Genomic DNA, 19128 nt, shown 5'->3' with positions numbered 1-19128 from the left:
GAAAGCGGGTCATCTTGCATCGCAACAAGCAGGAAGTAGTTCTTCCCGCTACTTCCTGCTTGTTGCGATGCAAGATGACCAGCTTTCCCGCTTTCCAGTATCGTCAGAACCCGAGTCGCGACACAGTGCTTAAATTTGCCGACGCGATCTGATTGGATGACGGATCCGTCGCTGCCGAAAAAGTTGAACATTTTTCAACTTCTTGACTGAGCCGAAGGCTCCAACAGAACGGACGGATCCACAATGCATTGCGCGTCCGTCCCCATTAAAGTCAATGGGGATCACGCAACGGACGGAGGTAGTGGGCACAGGGCGTTACGCCCCGTGCCCACTACCTCCTTCAGTCAACGGAGGTGGGAAGGCGTTGCTGACTGATGGGGGAGTAATCTTTGCAGAGGCATCCGTCAGCCAATCAAATCGCTTCGCCGGGTTCTTCCCGCTACTTCCTGCTTGTTGCGATGCAAGATGACCCGCTTTCCCGCTTTCCAGTATCGTCAGAGCCCGAGTCGCGTCACAGTGCTTAAATTTGCAGACGCGATCTGATTGGATGACGGATCCGTCGCTGCCGAAAAAGTTGAACATTTTTCAACTTCTTGACTGAGCCGAAGGCTCCAACGGAACGGACGGATCCACAATGCATTGCGCGTCCGTCCTCATTAAAGTCAATGGGGATCCCGCAACGGACGCATGTAGTGGGCACGGGGCGTTATCCCCATGCGGGTGTTGACGGATGGGGGAGTCTTGGTTGTGGACTGCGACGGCATGATAGTTGTCTGACCCTTTGGAATGTACTTACGTACATTCCAATCACATTCTTTTCATTGGCAGAACACTGTCAATCACGCACAGCCCGGTGAACGGCACACGTGATTGGAATGTTTGACAGCCGAGAGCAACCAATAGGTTAGGAGCTAAATGGTCCCGCCCCCAGGAACGTTTTTTTTTTTCTTCAGATTTGACTGTCAGGAGTTTCAAAACGAGTGCGCAACAGAACACTGCCAATATTCACGTGACTCAAAGCTTGCGCCTGTGTGGTCAAATCTCTGAAAAAGTCAGTGCTGAAAAGTCAGTTCTGAAAAAATATGTTGCAATGGTGTAAACGTACACCTTTACAAGTTTTTAAAACTAAATATTCAACCTTTCAAAACGTATTTCTCAATGTATGAACACCTGTTTGCAGAATCCCATTTACAAGCTGAGTAAGATATATGTAGACATATACTGTTGCTATACTAAATGTGTCTTCGCAGCCAGTCGTTTATATTAACTTGTGTTATGATACAAATGAAATTAAGTGAAACTGACACGTCCACCTTACCACAGTAAATACTGATAATCCGGAAAGAATGTAGAGCGGCTTTAGGAATGCAAGGAATGTAGCCGTGCTACAAAAGGACACTGTTCTGTTTAATTTCAATTTGCAACAACGCTACCCCCCAGCGGTTCAAATAAAAACAGCAAGTAAAGCTCTGGATTATTTATTTCAATCAATCTGCAGCAGAAAGAGAAACATGTCTCTTTCAGTCTCAGCAATCACTGTGTATATACACGTGAAGTTTGTCTAGTTGTTCATAACCTGTACAAAAAAAAAATAGAACATGGGTATTAAATGAAAGAAATGTGGAAAAGTACACTGGTGCACAATGCTGAACAGAACACAGCAATATATATTGTTTGTTTAGCTGTGAAATAAAAACATACGTGAACAGATTTTGACATTGATATTGACATTGAATGAATCATACATCCAATCAGCTTACTGAATTTATCCAGTCCAGGTAGGAGGAGACGCGGGTGAAGACGGTGGGTTTGGAGTACTGATTGCACTCTCCAGCCGGGCCGTAGCTGACCACACCGTGGAGCCTCCATACCCCGTCTGTATCGCAGTTCAGAGGGCCGCCAGAGTCCCCCTGATCAGGCCATATGATATGTACATATCAACACAAGGTAGTTGTTTGGAAAAAGTCCCATTAGACCGAGATCTTACGACAGTCAACATTTGAATTCCTCACAATCTCCAAATCACAGTAGGCCTATACGTATCCATTAAAGTGATCAACTCAGAATGAATGCTGTTATTGAAGTGCATCATCCATATGCATTATTAATGAATTTCTTTTTAAAAAATGTAGGCAACTTAGTCCACCACTTGCCTTATTCTATAATGTAATGGTCCATAAAAGTGTCTGTAATACCTGCCGGCAATCGGGTGTCCCCCCTAGTGCTCCCCATTCGTAGTGCTCCAGTATAATGAAGTAAAGACCTGTGGCAGCTCCTCAGCTGGCCGCTGGGTGGTGCCAACGGGCGGATTTAAGTGAGCACATGGTGAGGCTACGAGCGCGAAGGTTTTTTGTCATCGTTTCTTAAAATAAGTTTACTTAAAAGGTGTTAAATCCTATGTTTTGCCTCGAAAGGACTCGGAACAGAAACTAGTTCACGAGAAGGGGAATCCCGCTGCGAGTTGTGTGATAAATAATAATTTGTGTCTAAATTATAACATTTGGATTGAAGACCATTTGCAACATTGCCACCCCTGGAATAAGTCCTTACTGGTAACCGGGTATTCAATGGCAATATAAGAAGGCATGGGAAGAAAAAAATAAATACTCCTACGTCACTTCCTTGGCTCCGTGGGAATGCATGAGTGCAATTTGAATGATGAATAATGGACATGGTAGGCTTTTAAAATACATTATTAGTGACAATTGGATCGGACAAATCTTTTCAGAGACCCCATAAATGTTGCTGTTACATAGGGGGTCTCAAGTGTCAATCAAGTGGTCTCAGACCCCCCCGAGAACCTCTTTTTGCACCCTGGTCGAGATTGACTTTGTTGTGCATTTGATCAATAAATCACTGGGACTACAGTTAGATTTGACATGAGCCTTCCCTCCCCAGGTAGTACCTGGCACCCAGAGATGACGCCATCCCCCCCAGCACAGATCATAGTCTTCAGGGCATTACTGCCCCACCACTCCCAGGTGGAGCAGACAGAGTGCTCCACCACCTGGATGGGAGACTGCTGGAGCACGTCTGGGGCAGCTGAGGGAACTGGGGACAAGGATGAGAGGGTCAAGCATTGGGACTGTAGGTGAAGGCACGGTGAAGGATGAGAGGGTCAAGCATTGGGACTGTAGGTGAATGCACAGTGAAGGATGAGAGGGTCAAGCATTGGGACTGTAGGTGAAGGCACGGTGAAGGATGAGAGGGTCAAGCATTGGGACTGTAGGTGAAGGCACGGTGAAGGATGAGAGGGTCAAGCATTGGGACTGTAGGTGAAGGCACGGTGAAGGATGAGAGGGTCAAGCATTGGGACTGTAGGTGAAGGCACAGTGAACGATGAGAGGATCAAGCATTGGGACTGTAGGTGAAGGCACAGTGAACGATGCGCTGACTATAATTTCAAAGGATACTTTGAGTGTGAAAAGGAAAATTGTGTGTGTGGATGCATGCGTGTGTACGTGTGCACACGTGCACGTGTGTGAGTGAGTGAGTTTGCGCATAAGTGTGGGTGTGTATGTGTTTGAATACACATGCGTGTGTGTGTGAGCATATAAATGTGACTTTGTGTGTGAGCATATAAATGTGACTTTGTGTGTGTGTGTGTGTGTGTGTGTGAGCATATAAATGTGACTTTGTGTGTGTGTGTGTGTGTGTGTGTGTGTGAGCATATAAATGTGACTGTGTGTGTGTGTGTGTGTGAGCATATAAATGTGACTTTGTGTGTGTGTGTGTGTGTGAATGCGCGTGCGCGTGCGTGTGTGTGTGTGTGCGTTTGCATAAGCTTGTGTGTGCATACGTGTACGTATGTCAATGGGACTTTGACTACATGTGTCTGCTTTGCGTGCGTGCGTGTGCGAGCATGAGAATCTGACTTTGACCGTGTGTGTCTGCATAAGCTTGCGTGTGTATTTGTGCATGAGTCCGTGTGTGTGCGTCGGTGTTTGTACAGGATTGGATGAGCCCCCAGCCGGTGATGTAGCAGGTGTAGCCGTGAGGCAGCATCTGGTGAGGATAGGGCAGGTTGACCAGGTCCACGGAGGCACTGCCGGACGCCGGAGTGGCCAGCTTCAGCAGGGCGATATCGTATCTAACACCGGGGCAAGGGGCAAAAAGCAAAACCCAGCAAAATTCTAACTTTCCATCCATCTTCAAATTCTAAAGGATCTTCTGTGGGAGACCAAACGTGAGTCTATTCCTATGTTTTGGTTGTGTGGTGTTTATTGTGGTTTCAGTGCTAAATAGGTCCAACAGACACTAGTATGAGAATTATGAGAATCAGAGTATGATGAATATTATCATAGCAGACACACCACAACCTTTATTAGTATGAGGCATAATTTGTGAATGAATTGAACATGGTCTGATAATTTGTTAGTTTGTGACTAAAGCGTTGTTTGGTTTCACCCCTTGGCCAGGTCTTGGTTCCAGTCGGGATGCACCGTGATTCGCTCCACCCCAATGATCTGCTCCGTGCCGCTGTACTCGTAGATGTTATGTTCTCCAGCGACCACGCGGTACAGAGTGGCGTCCAGGCTGGTTCATACCAGGAAAGACCAAACCAAACCGAGACATAACAAAGCAAAGATGAATTTCGTAAAAACTAAAAAGTGAAGGAAGATTGATATTATTCATCCATTTTATGATATAATATATCACAAAGTAAGAAACCTAACATCACTAGGTATAATACGAACTCTTCAAAAACACAATGCATGCACAAAGGATGTTTTTTCAGTCATATAGCAGTTTTTCTAAAACATGAGCCTCACCTTGAAATGCAATGAGCCGCGGTCACGACGTATGAGGCCCCGATGAGAGAGCCTCCACAGATGTGGTAGTGGTAGCCGTCATCATAGAGGTTCTTCTGGAGAGAAATCTGGCAGGAGAGACAAGGGCATGTGTGGTCATTGTGTGATATGGACATGCTGATACTTCTGGCACACTAAATTCATGAAACTGTCCATTGGAGATAACACACAATCACAATACTTATTCAAATGTAGGTTGCCCGTACAAAAGCCAATTATAGGTAAACAATAAACAGGTCACTTGGTGGTAGATCAATTTGAAATTTTTAATCTGCCCAAATACACAACACGCATGCCTCAACATATACCCAGAGGACCTGAGTGCTGGGACAACTCTCTTTACCTGAGTGCTGGGACTACTCTCTTTACCTGCCATTTCCAGTAGTTTGGCGGTGCATCATAGCCGCCGATGACCCGCTCATTGTGCGCGTTGGGGTCGAACGGCACCTTGGCAAACGTCAACCCTGTACACAGTGGATTCAATTTGATTCAAGGCAATACAATTTAGGAGATTAAGCAAGAGGCCTCAGATTGCTCAATGACATGCAGAATAAACTCTCAAAATCTCGCTTTAGATTAAAGGGTCGGCTCTAACCGATTTTAAAAAAAATAGAAACATTAAATATAACACTAAAGAGGAAGGATTAACCTGTGAGCCTACCAATGAGAGCAACCAGGACCACAAGTCGCATCATCGTGGTAGAAAGTGATCAGGGGGTGATGCCGTGTCCCTTTTATAAATACAAGACTGTCCGATAGCATAACCTAACCAATCATGAAGGCCGACAGCATTTCAGTTGCTGGCACATGCAAATAAAATGGATGTTTTACTTGTTCAGCCCTCCCCCAAAACACATCCAACAAGGAAACTATTTTTGAAATTAGTCTAATGCAGGACATAGCTCGTTAATGGTCGAGTTCAACTAACGGGTTACCAAATATACATAGTTTATATTTTAATGTTTCATTTAATCTGATGTCAAGTTACTTTGGCAGGTTTTTAGCAATGTCATGGCAACATATAATCTTTCTGCTGGGAATTAACAGATGTGTTGGGTCGAGACCAAGGTCAGGTTTTTAGCAAATAAGTGATTAAAAAAACAGAAATGTTCCATACAACTTGTGAAATCACACTTTGACGCTCGTGAATATTTGTCTAGTATGAAAGACTATTTGGTATGTAGAAATTTAATAAAGAAAAACGGTAGTGTAAACAATAAGACTTGTCATTTAGACTTTTTGCTAAGTATTTAGTAGGATAGACTTATCCAATATAATGTATTTCAGTAAAGACTTTAGGTTGGAAGGATGACGTGCAGCTACAACATGGTACTTACAGCTTTTTAAAAGTCACCCTTCAATTGTAAACATTTTAGTCAAGAGCCAGAAGGAAAACCAAGTTTAAAAACGCATTACCCTAAAACCCCCCCAAAAAATATTTCAAAATAAATTAACAAATATAAATGCCATCTTTTCATCAACGCCATTTATTTAGAAATTGGTCCATTTAGAAGCACTTCCTGTGTACAATGCTGGGCCCAGACTCGTCATACTCCTGCTTGCTGATCCACATCATCTGGAAAGTGGAGAGGGAGGCCAGGATGGAGCCGCCAATCCACACCGAGTACTTCCTCTCCGGGGGGGCGATGATCTTGATCTTCATGGTGCTGGGGGCCAGGGAGGTGATCTCCTTCTGCATGCGGTCGGCGATACCGTGGAACATGGTGGTGCCGCCGGACAGCACGGTGTTGGCGTAGAGGTCCTTTCGGATGTCCACGTCGCACTTCATGATGCCGTTGAAGGTGGTCTCGTGGATACCGGAGGACTCCATGCCCAGGTAGGAGGGCTGGAAGAGGGCCTCGGGACAACGGAAGCACTCGTTGCCAATGGTGATGACCTGGCCGTCAGGAAGCTCGTAGCTCTTCTCCAGGGAAGAGGAGGTGGCAAAGGTGTTCATCTCAATCTCAAAGTCCAGGGCCACAAAGCACAGCTTCTCCTTGACGTCACGCACGATCTCACGCTCCGCTGTGGCCGGGATAGAAGCACAGGATTACCCAGCAGACCATTCCCTGGCTGGAGGACACTTTCCATACTAGTTGGTTGTTTATGAATATACAAATTGTTGTACAGTGAACTGAGTTATTAGATTGTCAAGGAGAAACTTTGTAATGCTGAAACCAGGCTCAAATAACAGAAAGAACTGAATTAATTAAATAAACTTAGTTTAACAAGAGCAGATTACCAGAAAATCCTATGATGTGTATCTCTAATCCATAGTTGAGCGTTGCACGAGTGTGGATGCAAACAGAAGAAGCCACATAGTAACGGGTCTGCTTGTGGAGAATAGAGACAAGACTAATGTGGCAGAACCTTTAGACTGCAGGGATAGCCTGCTCAGCTGAACCACGCAACGTACGCCCCCAGTTCCACTTACTAGTCTCTACAATCATCAGGTAACAAAACTTAGAGAGGGCCGTCACAGTAGCTACACTACAGTCTGACTGTATAGTCGACCATTACCAAACCATACTCGACCATAGTATGGTTTGGACGACCTACCTGTGGTGGTGAAGCTGTAGCCTCGCTCCATCAGAATCTTCATGAGGTAGTCTGTGAGGTCCCGTCCGGCCAGGTCCAGCCTGAGGATGGCGTGGGGCAGGGCGTAGCCTTCGTAGATGGGCACCATGTGAGTGACTCCATCCCCGGAGTCCATGACGATACCGGTGGTTCGACCAGAGGCGTAAAGCGACAGAACGGCCTGGATGGCCACGTACATGCAAGGGGCGTTGAAGGTCTCAAACATGATCTGGGTCATCTTCTCCCGGTTGGCTTTGGGGTTGAGGGGGGCCTCTGTGAGCAGGACGGGTTGCTCCTCCGGGGCCACACGCAGCTCGTTGTAGAACGTGTGGTGCCAGATCTTCTCCATGTCGTCCCAGTTGGTGACGATGCCGTGCTCGATGGGATACTTGAGTGTCAGGATGCCCCTCTTGCTCTGGGCCTCGTCGCCAACGTAGCTGTCCTTCTGGCCCATGCCGACCATCACACCCTGATGTCTGGGACGTCCCACGATGGAGGGGAACACAGCACGGGGCGCATCGTCACCAGCGAAGCCAGCTTTGCACATTCCAGAGCCATTGTCAACAACCAGGGCTACGATATTTTCCTCCATTTCTATGTTGAGTTGAGGGAATAGGCTTGGTGGCTTAGGAAGATGGTTTACAACAGGTTAGTGCAATACAAGCAACAAGAAGCCACTGTGATTCTGCAAGGTAAATCTTTAAAAGTAAGGCAAACCAGTTTTGCCTTACTTGTTACTTGTCAATGTTTAAACATGATTTAAACATTGACAATACATATTGTAGTTTGATAAAAGGCACCTGTTATATTTCATACTGATATTTCAGAAACTATCATACTTAGCTCTACACAGGCTTGGTCCTCTGGCAAAACGCTTATGAGCAGGAGTCAAGACAGCTGATTATATCTGTAGTAATTGGGAGATACCAACTTCTGATTATGCGTAGGGGTTCCAGCCATAAGATATATTGTCCTAAAATATGTTGAAGTCCATTTTAAAAGTGGTTATTTTTAGACCTTACTGGTTAAATGGGTCAAGACACATTAGTGTACTATGTTCGTCTTGGCAGCACTTGATGCTTTTGTCTCTCTAGACAAGGCCTTATTGAACCAATGTGTCTTGTGTGCCATACCGAACCCATCACTCACACTATTGTTAACAGTTTTTTTCGAGTGAGTCATATGTAAAATGAATGTTCAAAGTCGTTGGTCTCTTTTGGCACTAACTTACTAGGTGTTTACCTTTGCAGAGTATTGTTAGTTTCTCCCCCCAAAATGTTATTGCACCAACTCGATAGTGGCAGAGCCCCAAAAAGTTTTTATTTATACAATTTAGTTACTAAAGAATGCCACATATTGTGTTATATTGGCCTACAAAATGTGACGATAGTAAATAATATAATATAATTGCAAATAAAGTAGTGGTAATGCACCTGTTCAGGACAGATAATCAAACGTGGAGTGGTCGATTGAGTCAGGTTTCGTCGTCGTTTATTATAAATTTGACTGGATAATATTTCATTGCAATTAAATGTGATTGTATTTTTGTTAACACGTGTAACTACGTGTGTTTATTTGTATCGTTGGGCAAAAACTCGAGGCATCGGTCATCTTTATTTATTAGTTTGGTCTCCACGTGGTTTCCTCCTGTCAGTCCGCTTGTAGCTGATAGCCACCATTAGCCCCAGTCTGTCCCAGTCTGGCCAGTAATGGCCCTACATCCTCTCTCCGTAACACACAGGTCCTAAGGTTTAGCGCAGTGTTTGTTTGCTATGGGGTTGACACAGAGTTCCTTTCTGTCGGACGGGGGCAGTAATAGTGGATACCATGTACACGGGGTACGTTGTGTTGCGTTTATTTCATCCGGTAGGAAGTCACCGAGCCAAGGCTTTTCCATCATTCATGTCACGTGTCCTGGGAAAATAAAGTGTTTAGTACCAAGTCGTAGAAGTCCCTAAGACTTATGTACGTAACCGAGCCTGTAATGTAGACCTTTTGAATCGTTTAATGGTAGTGATTCGTCTGGACTCCTTTCACGTAGTTTGAGTAACGTGATGAGGTGGCCCTCAGTTCATATCCGGGCCGAGCGTGTAAAACGCTCATATTCCTCCATCGACAACCTATTGGCTCACGATGTAAACAAACGACGTGCCTTCATCGTACGCTATAGCATGTATGGACCTAAAACCAACGCTTCCAGGTCAAACCATGAGCACGATGAGATGAGCTTCTGCGGTTGCAGTCCTTTTTGCTGACTGTATTACGTTACTCTGACCAATGTGACCATAGGGTGGCGACAGACTCAACAACTGAACAGTGATATTTTTGTTTCGCATTTCAGGTACAAGAGAACTCTCCTGCTCATTTGGCCGGAGTGGATCCCTTTTTTGATTTTATTCTCTCGATAGGAAATACCCGTCTTGTGAGTAAACCATATCCAATTCTAAATTGTTTCTGCTGTCGAACAATTATCCTGTTAAGAAACTGAAGAACTCATTTATATTTGTGTCCCTTATACCACCAGAATAAAGAGAGTGACTTATTGAAAGACCTTCTGAAAGCCAATGTGGAGAAACCAGTCAAGCTGGAGCTGTACAGCATGAAGACCCAGAGGGTGCGGGAGCTGGAGGTGGTTCCCAACAACATGTGGGGGGGGCAGGGTCTGCTGGGGGCCAGTGTGCGCTTCTGCAGTTTTGAGGGGGCCAACGAGAACGTCTGGCATATCTTGGTAAGGCACACAAAGACATCCATAAAACAGACCTAATATTATAATGACAGAAACATGAAGTAACGCCTACTGCTGACGACCTGTGAAAGGGGACAAGTAGTTGTGGTCTTTGACCCCCAGCCAAAGGGACTGAGTTTGATTGAATGTTTACAGTCTGCCTCTGGGCATGATTGAGCAGATTGCCTCATCCCTGCTCATTACTGATTATCTCTTTTCTCTGCCCCCCCCGTTCAGGATGTAGAGGAGCGTTCTCCGGCCTCCTTGGCCGGCCTTCAGGCCTTTCACGACTACATCGTGGGAGCCGACCAGGTGTTGCAGGAAGTAGGTATTTGTTTCTTTATCCGTCTATCAAATGTTAATCTATCTGCCAACTTTACAAATTGAGGCAAACAGGAACAAGAGTTTTGATGCACAAGTTATCGGCCAAACTTGTGCGCATTCAAATCGAATGTGATGTACGATTGAAAGATTTTAATACAGTTCAGTTATTTTTATAAATACGATTCCTTTGTTTCACGGTCTCAAAAGGTGAAATAAAGAGCAACAAAAACAAATGAGAAGAGCATCCCAGAATTCAGTGTGTGTGTGTGTGTGTGTGTGTGTGTGTGTGTGTGTGTGTGTGTGTGTGTGTGTGTGTGTGTGTGGAAGTCTGAGGATTTCTTCTCCATGGTCGAGGCTACTGAGGGGAAGCCTCTGAAGCTGCTGGTGTACAACTCCCAGAGTGACCGCTGTCGCGAGGTGGTGGTCACGCCCAACGGCGCCTGGGGGGGGGAGGGGAGGTAGGGCGCCACCCCACCCCTAAAACACACACTCACAAAGAGCCTTTCATTTCATCCCTGAGGTTTCCCCATCACTGTATTGCGACGGGAATCAGAAACATTTCAGTATTTCAAGGGGTCTGGATAGTAATGGATTTGAAGTTTGAATCCCAGTCAAAGGTACTGGGTTCGATCCTCATTGTCCTCTCATCCAGATGATGGGTAACCCTTACCTGATCCATCATTAACATATATCTGTTGACATTAATTAACATGAGTTTATGCATTGATAGCTATTAATTAACCATAAACCGTTGACGAATGGTCTCGTTGTCATTGGTATTCCTGTTTTTTAAGGTAATGGTGTTTATGATTTAAAATGGTTTAATACAATTTTATAGGGTTATTTAGTAAATTGGGTTTGGGTTTATCCTTATCCTTACCATAACCCTATCCCTTATGCTAAAGCTATATAGAAATGGTCCTTACTGCATTAACTAATGCTTATTAATCCCTTAATAAAGCTTCTGAAGCACCTAACCCTGTAAGCTCCTTATCTATTGTTTTCTTCTTGGTTTGCTTCCCTATTAGCCTAGGGTGTGGCATCGGCTACGGCTATTTGCACAGGATCCCGACTCACCCGCATCAGCAGACCGACGCCCAGAGCTCCCGGACGTCCCACCAGAGTGCTGCGCCCGAAGCGGACCACACGCCCACACACCAACAGGCAAGTAGCCCCGCCGCGGCCCCCAGACCGGCCCGCTGGGCTCCCCCCGACCTAGGGGGTGTGTACAGTGTGTGACGGCATGGCTGTGGTTGTTTGCTCTCAGGGCCCTCCTGCTGCCGCACACCACCATGCCGGGGAACAGGAGACCAGGGTGGATCTGAGAGGGGGGTCCGCCGGGGAGCCCGGCCCCGCGTCAGACACAGCGGCGGTCCCGCAGCTAGGTGAACACAACCTCCTCGGTCACCGTCGCTCTCACGCTGTCACAAGCAGAGTCAGAATCACTTTTACTACATCTATTGTACACAAGAGTAAGGTTCTTAAGGCTTGGTTCCTCAACAGCCACATCGCAGCAACAATACAAGATAAGGTCAATAAAGATAAGTAAAAACACAAATGTGTAAAAAGATGCAGCAGCATAAATCACAATAATAATACAATAAAGTAAGTAATAATAAGAGAAACTAAGACAGTGTTAGTAATGAGGTATAGCAAGCATTCAAGTGTAGTGTTTCAATAGCTCCTATTCTTAATGTTGACATATAATACCACCAGGTGTGAGTGTGATTAGCCGTTAATCACACTCACACCTGGTGGTATAATATGTCACCATTAAGAATAGAAGCTATTGAAATCCGAACTGGGTTGGTAGGATATATGTTTTGGTGTTCATTAGTATAGTAAAACATGAATGGAGTGTACATAACACAATGATGTGTGTTCTCAATTCGCCCAAAACAATGTTCACAAATCATTTTAAGAGTTCTGGGAGTGTTTTAAAGATGGCGATGGGAACCACATCCCAATCCTCAACCCATGATTCTTACCTTCCATCAGGCCTGGAGAAGCGGTTACCCAGACTGGACTCCATCTCGCTGGGCACGCCAGACGGCTCCAACCTCTCAGAGGCAGCCACCCCCGACCTGTCTGAGATGATCTCCACCATGGACGTGAGCGGCGTCTCCAGGCTGGCCAACTACGGCGACGACTCCAGAGAGGATCTGAGCCTGGGTAAGGACAGGTGGTCCCCCAGGAGACCGCAGGAAGGGGTCGCAGTGACATTAGGGGGACCACTACATGGTCGTCAAGACCTCTCGCGGATCACCTCGTATACAAGCGGTACAAAATAGATGAATACACATGTAGTGGTTGTGCAAAGCGTGCCAGTGCCCCCATATACACAACTATTACAGAAAGAAGGCCATGAACAGGGGGAAACTGAGGAAAGAAAAGGTCAGCTTATGCTCCCAGTGTGCATCGTGCAAACATACAGTAAGGAAAAGAAAACATTACACTAGAAGAATAAGGTGGATTGCACAAAACGACACAATTCTTTTAAATAACAACGAGCCATTATGCTATATTAATTGAACATCATCACTGTTCAGATATAGATATAGATAAGTCCCTTTTAGGTAAAAGTGCATGTTTAATGACCTCACCAAAACGACTGTGTTTAATTAGGCCCAATGCCAGCCCCTGATGTCGATGATGAACGTGGCTGCTTGTCCCCAGACATGTCCACAGGTAGTCAAACAGTGCCCTCCTCCCCAGACAACCAAGAGGACTCGGCTGTCGTCATGGAGGAGGTGGAGGAGGAGGCGGGGGGGGATCTCGTAGACCTCCTGGTGGTTTCCGGCGATCAGACAACGGAGGACCTCTTCAGCCTCGATGTCGTCAAGGAGACGGCGGGTGACGCCAGCCTTTCAGACGTTCAGAGTTTAGACGCAGAAACGCCATGCTCCGAGCGAGTGGACCCAGGCCCGCTGGGGAGTTAAGAGCACTTTTTCACCCACTATGCATTAGAAGGCTTTAGTAGCTGGCTTTAGCGCTTGGGCTCATAAAGCTACATGCTAACGTTAGCAACACTGGAACTAAACTATTTTATTATATTAACAAGGGTTTTATTGATATGAAGTTGCCTTTGCTGCATGCTAACTTGCACATTCAAACAAAATAGTTTTGTTGGTTTATGGTCTGAAGTTCTGTTGATTCAGTTCACAATGAATGTATGCTAAGGGTTACCTTGAAGGATTAATGTATTGCTTTTTCTGGTCAGAACTGATTCTTTTTTAACTGTCACCAACAAGCCTCCGTAGTTGGGTACCTTTTTATGAAGCATTTGGTGCCTTCACCATCTTCACCATTTAATTACTGAAGGAAACATGATTGTATGTTTATGGAATGGATGGTTACATCCACGATCAGTTTTATGTTTTGTGAGTATAAAGTTTTATGTATGGGGTTTATTTTGCTGAAAATTAAGATGGCGGGAGAGTTTGCGTTTTTATTTTATCTGTAATAACAAATACAGTAGCCATATCTTTATGTTCATTCTGCACTTTTGATGAGAGCAATGTACCATTGGGATAATTTGTCTGTTTATATTCTTCCATTTAACTATGACTCGTAGTTAAGTTTATGTGATTGTAAAATAAGAGAAAAAGGGGAATTCTACTGGAGAAGTAAAATTGTTTTCAAAAATAGTCGAGCTCTTATTGTGGTTTAAAGTGCAACCATTCTCAAGTCCACTAAATACGTTTGTTATCAGAAGCGATGGTTACCATGGCATTTTTTTTTCAGTTTTTACTTTTAATTAGAGTTGTCTCCGGTACTTGACTTGAAAAAGGTCAAAGCAATATAACACAATTATAGGTATCAATAGGTGTCCGTATTGGTGAGTCTATTGATCAGAAATTTGGTCATGAAGACGTGTGATCTCAGGCGTTACTCAAATCACTATTCAAAAACCTATTTTCTCCTGTGTGCTGCAATGTATGTTGAACTACGGGTTATATTCAGTTTTTTTTTCCTCAAAACTGCTTTGTCTTTATAGCCTTATATTGGCCTACAGAATAAACATTGAAAACTCTTGAACACAAAATTCAATATTTTCATTAGTGTGCACTGAGGTATACATAGACTGCAACGTTTTCTGTAGTTTAAGAAAATGGAGACGTTTTGGGTGGTAGGAATAAGGAGTCCTGTGGACCATAGACTAGTCAATGCAATGGGGTGATCCTCTTAATACATCAACATATTAGGACAACGTTTCAGGAGACAACAAATAATGTCAAATGATTTAAATAACATATTCTTTCAATCTGTAATATTCACAAACAACCATACATTTTCTTATTTCTGACGTCGATGATGACGATAAGTGATGACGTCGTCATATATGCCTTGAGAGTGCGCCAGGCGAGCGCAGCTTCCATCCAGCAGGGGGCAGCACATAGCTTCTTCAGAGCCCTGCCGCATATCTTTCTAATCGCCAAAGAAAAAGGACTCTTCCAAACGGAATCAAGTTTGGTTTTTGACCACGGCGACCACGGCGACGACCCTCGGTTGCTTGTTTAGCAACTGAGACATCCCTTGTCCGTTCAGATAGTAACTGGACTGCATAAAAGGTGGACATAGCCTCTCAGATGAGAATGTATGGTGTGCGTTAGTAGGCGTAGGCTTATTCCCTCTACATATATTTGTACGAGATGACACTTTTTAAAACCATCGACCTACATTATGGTTGGGAAAACCCTCGGAAACGGGCATTTCCAAACTTATCCATGACAACGAGGGGGTGGGGGACGTATAGTGCTGGGAAATAGATGTCAAAATCTATTTTATTGATGAAGAATATATTCGAGGAGGAGGGGGAATGACGGATAGGGAGGCTCAGACAGAAGCGTACATCATACATCATAAGGACAACAACAGATGCGGTTCATGCCTTGAGAAGAGCAGAAGAGCCCCCACACGCTTCAATTATTCACAAGGGTACTCCTCAGATGGGGAGAGGAGGGAGGGGAGAAAGTCGAGGGAGGGATGTGCATTTCTGTCGTAATCCGTTTGTGGCGTGTCTTCTCAAGATGCACACACATACACCCACACAGTGATGCCCTTATCTGCCTGACGGCTGTTCCAAATATCAGGCTATGGTAGGGAGACATTTATGTATGGCAGCTGTTTCATGGTGCAGCAGGTTTTTGGCAAAGTAGACAATTCAACCCATGTATAAATACGTATTGTACAATTGACTTGTGGACCATGACTGTGGTTAGGAAGGGGAACTGGTAATATAACCATTATTTCTTCTTCTTCTTCTTCTTCTTCTTCTTCTTCTTCTTCTTCTTCTTCTTCTTCTTCTTCTTCATCATTTCCAGAGATGAACTAAGGTTCTGTTGACCTCCTTTGCTGCCACTGTCTATCCATTGCATTCCGTAGATCAGAAGAATGCTTTTTCAAATTATCTGAGGCACCTTTGGAACAAACCCTTAACGTTTGTGGGCGACGCCATTGTTTCATGCGATGCTTTCTAGATGACATCAAACAGGCCACACACCTCCCCTGTTCCTCCCTGACAGCCGTCGCTGCTGCCTCGGGAGGACCAGGGTGCGGGTTTGAAGGCAGAGCTGACAGAGCTGTAGGCGGGAGAAGAGAAACAGGAGAAAAAAAGGAAAACACAGGAGGGAAAGGAAGCAGCAGCTGTTGGCCAGGCGAGGTGAAGGGAAGAGACAGGGGAGGTCTCTCTCTCTCTCGCTCTCGCTCTCACTCTCTTTCTCTTTCTGTTGTCCTAGGGTGGGTGTGGCTTTCAGTCCACTTGTCAGCTCTGCTTGTCTTCAGCCAGTGGGAGGCAAAATGCATGTGCAGTAGCGCGCTGTGCACTCCATGCAATATAGTATGCCTTTGCAGCGTGTCACACAGAGAGAGAGAGAGAGAGAGATGAAGGTTGAAGCGAGAGAGAGACCAAGAAAAGAGTGAGAGCGATCGAGTGCAAAACAGATAGAGAAAGCTAGAAAAGAGCGAGAGAGGCAGAACGGGAGAGTGGGGAGGACATGAGTGAGGATTTGTGTGATGGCAGATGGGAAGTGAAACCAATGCTGATTGATAAAATGACCTGCCCACCATGCTAGCCCATCGCAGCTCGTAACACGGCGAGGTCGGGGAGGGGTGGGGAACCCCCCCGGGCGATGTGCACGTGCCCAGTGCACGTTATGTCACAGCCCTCACAACCGACGTGAGCAATTTACCCCGGGAGGCGCTGGGTGAATGGGACGATGGAGGCTTCTCGTGACACACAAACGGGATGGCTCTGGGGTCATTGTTGTCCCACTGCACCGTGCGGCTCCAGTGTTACGGCCCCACTGGCTTTAGGTTTGAAACGCACAATGTTACAAACAGCACACACACACACACACACACACACACACACACACACACACACACACACACACACACACACACACACACACACACACACACACACACACACACACACACACACACGTGAGGAAACAGATATTCTCATTATTTATTTACTTAAAGTGTCTTGCATTGATCCAAAGCAGCATCATTTCAACATTCAACAAATGGGGATGTCATGGAGGATCAGATAGAGGTTTAGGGCGTCTTGTTCAAGGATGTCTACAGGTAGGCTGCAGACATTGAACCAACAACCTTTCACCAAAGAGTCAAACACCCTAACAACAACACTATCCTGCCCCTGGGTTGAACATAACAGACGCACCACTCCTCACATATCCTGTTTGAATTCATCTTTATCTACGTTTGTTTGCCTTCTGTTGTTGTGTTGTTGCGTACCTTTGGATCATCTGCATCAATGGGCTGTGTGGGTTAGCAGCCCCGCCCATGAAGAGGAACTACACAACTCACTCACACAACACGGCCCCTCCAGCTCTCATTCAGCCCCCTGATTCTTCCCCCCCAGTCAGAGGAAACACGTGGTGCTTCCTTTCTGCTCGGAAACACCACGGAGCACAGTTCAATCATCTTTCACCCTTTCAGTCATGTTCTTGAGACATCTCTTTGAAGATGGATATATTTGCTATTCTAGTATCTATTTTACTATCTATTGTACAATTTTATAATTGAGCAGACACTTTATTATCCACAGTGACCTACGGGGAATTGAGGACATTTAGCCTTCAGGTAAACGGAGGACATCGGGGTTTGACCTCATGTCGCCCGGGAGTCAAACACCCATGAGCTAGACTCTCCTGACGTCATTCTACGTGCAATAGCCGAGTGGTTCTGCAAGCCTTGCGGCTTCCCTGGCTTACTGTCCCTAAAAGGCAAGGAGAAGAGGTAAGGCGCGGATGGTACCAGCGGGGTTTAAACCAGAGCCTGCTGCTCTCTGATAGCACCTCAGACCCATTCTGAGAGACTGGATTACCATCCCGGACCCCCAGGACCTCAGGCCTCCTTCTGGGGTCAGTGCGCTCCATACCTCCTCCCCAAAGACAGCCCGCCTGTCTTTGGATGGTCAGTCGCACACATGCGTGCTCTCGTGCACACAACAACACATACATACGCACACATGAACGCATACACACAGACACATACAAACAAAAGCCGGGCACGCTCAAACACACCAAGACTCCCAAAAAAATCCTGCACACATAAACACACAAACACACACAAAAAAAAATACATACGCACACAAACACATACAAATACACACACTTGTACGCACTCACACTTTGACAAACACACACACAAACGCACTCACACACACAGCAGGCAATCATGACATTACAAAGTGGTTCATAACAATAATGCAGGATTCAAATTCATTAACAAAATACTCTTCCACACAATTGCGTTATGAAGGAATTATGAGACCCTGGTAGCACACAATATTATTTTGGACTTAAAGAGGGATTTCTTTGAATCCAAAGACGTTTCAGGCAATCGATGCATCTGAAAATCGGATTTCGCGGAAATCCAACAAAAAAAGCTAATTAAGCTGTACCAAACTCGCATCCTGACGTCTGTGTTGTGTCAATAGAGGACATTGATTGGTCTTTAGATCCGATTACCAAGGGCCTGTTTTGATGTGAAACACAGCAGACTGGGGCGAGCAGGGCCGGCTTGGACTCAATGCCCGGGGGGTGTCACACACCACGTGTCCACGGCCATGCAGTGGCTCTACCACCGTGACTCAGAGTGTAGTCGGCCGGCAAGAAACCAGAAGTCCCCATTCAGCAACATCTGGTGATCTTTGAAGATGTCTGATGTGTCCTTCCAGTAAACAGCGGCAATTTAACCAATTCCTTGGCAGTTTGCGTCATTGGTTTGGGTAGCCCAGGCTGGATGTCCGTTGAAATGGAGTCTATCATAAATTAACCGTTTGAAAACGTAGCCATCCCTGATGTGCAGTTAGGTTTTTGCAGAGGTGGCAGACCCTATGGGGCAGCCCCTCCTGCCCGCGAGGACTGTTCAGATGAAGCAGAGACTTACTTAACGAGTATAATTTGTCCTTAAGGAGTATAATTTGTCCTTAAGGAGTATAATTTGTCCTGAAGAAGCGACCCTGTGGTCTGGCCGGCGCGTGACATATTGGCTGGGACGTTCCAGTCATTGTTATGTGCTTGATTGTGACCCGTTAAGCAGCTGCCTCTGGAAATCAACCTCAACGTCATCCCTGGGCCCTGGGTGCTGTGACGTACACCCCCCCCCCCCCATGGTGTGCATGGTGTGTGTACGTGCATGCGTGATCACCTTGGTGCT

General features: G+C 45.6%; 3 protein-coding genes across 4 annotated transcripts; 1 reads left to right on the top strand and 2 right to left on the bottom strand.

The window, feature by feature from the left end:
- Positions 1-1462: 1462 nt before the first annotated feature.
- On the bottom strand, positions 1463-5575 carry LOC115537348 (chymotrypsin-like elastase family member 2A). Its single transcript, XM_030349199.1, has 8 exons — positions 5473-5575; positions 5181-5275; positions 4773-4879; positions 4408-4536; positions 3951-4090; positions 2906-3051; positions 1761-1910; positions 1463-1576 (listed from the first exon to the last, which is right to left on the bottom strand). The coding sequence occupies exons 1-8, from the start codon at positions 5504-5506 to the stop codon at positions 1562-1564; spliced, it is 816 nt and encodes a 271-aa protein (XP_030205059.1). The 5' UTR covers positions 5507-5575; the 3' UTR covers positions 1463-1561.
- Positions 5576-6049: 474 nt separating this feature from the next.
- LOC115537346 (actin, cytoplasmic 1) lies at positions 6050-8325 on the bottom strand. Its single transcript, XM_030349198.1, has 3 exons — positions 8228-8325; positions 7371-8013; positions 6050-6836 (listed from the first exon to the last, which is right to left on the bottom strand). Exons 2-3 carry the CDS (start codon positions 7978-7980, stop codon positions 6319-6321), a joined length of 1128 nt encoding a protein of 375 aa, XP_030205058.1. The 5' UTR covers positions 7981-8013; positions 8228-8325; the 3' UTR covers positions 6050-6318.
- A 696-nt stretch (positions 8326-9021) lies between these two features.
- On the top strand, positions 9022-14475 carry LOC115537345 (Golgi reassembly-stacking protein 1). 2 transcript variants are annotated; one of them, XM_030349197.1, is made up of 9 exons: positions 9022-9226; positions 9730-9810; positions 9913-10116; positions 10351-10437; positions 10765-10895; positions 11466-11601; positions 11705-11822; positions 12436-12609; positions 13153-14475. In XM_030349197.1, the coding sequence occupies exons 1-9, from the start codon at positions 9161-9163 to the stop codon at positions 13374-13376; spliced, it is 1221 nt and encodes a 406-aa protein (XP_030205057.1). In that variant the 5' UTR covers positions 9022-9160; the 3' UTR covers positions 13377-14475. The 2 variants fall into 2 exon arrangements, with proteins under 2 accessions (XP_030205057.1, XP_030205056.1); XM_030349196.1 differs by having other exon boundaries at positions 13114-14475.
- The last annotated feature ends 4653 nt before the right edge of the window (positions 14476-19128 follow it).

This window comes from Gadus morhua, chromosome 23 (genome assembly GCF_902167405.1).
Source record: "Gadus morhua chromosome 23, gadMor3.0, whole genome shotgun sequence".
Lineage (NCBI taxonomy): Eukaryota > Metazoa > Chordata > Actinopteri > Gadiformes > Gadidae > Gadus > Gadus morhua.
This window is presented reverse-complemented; position numbering and strand designations above follow the sequence as displayed.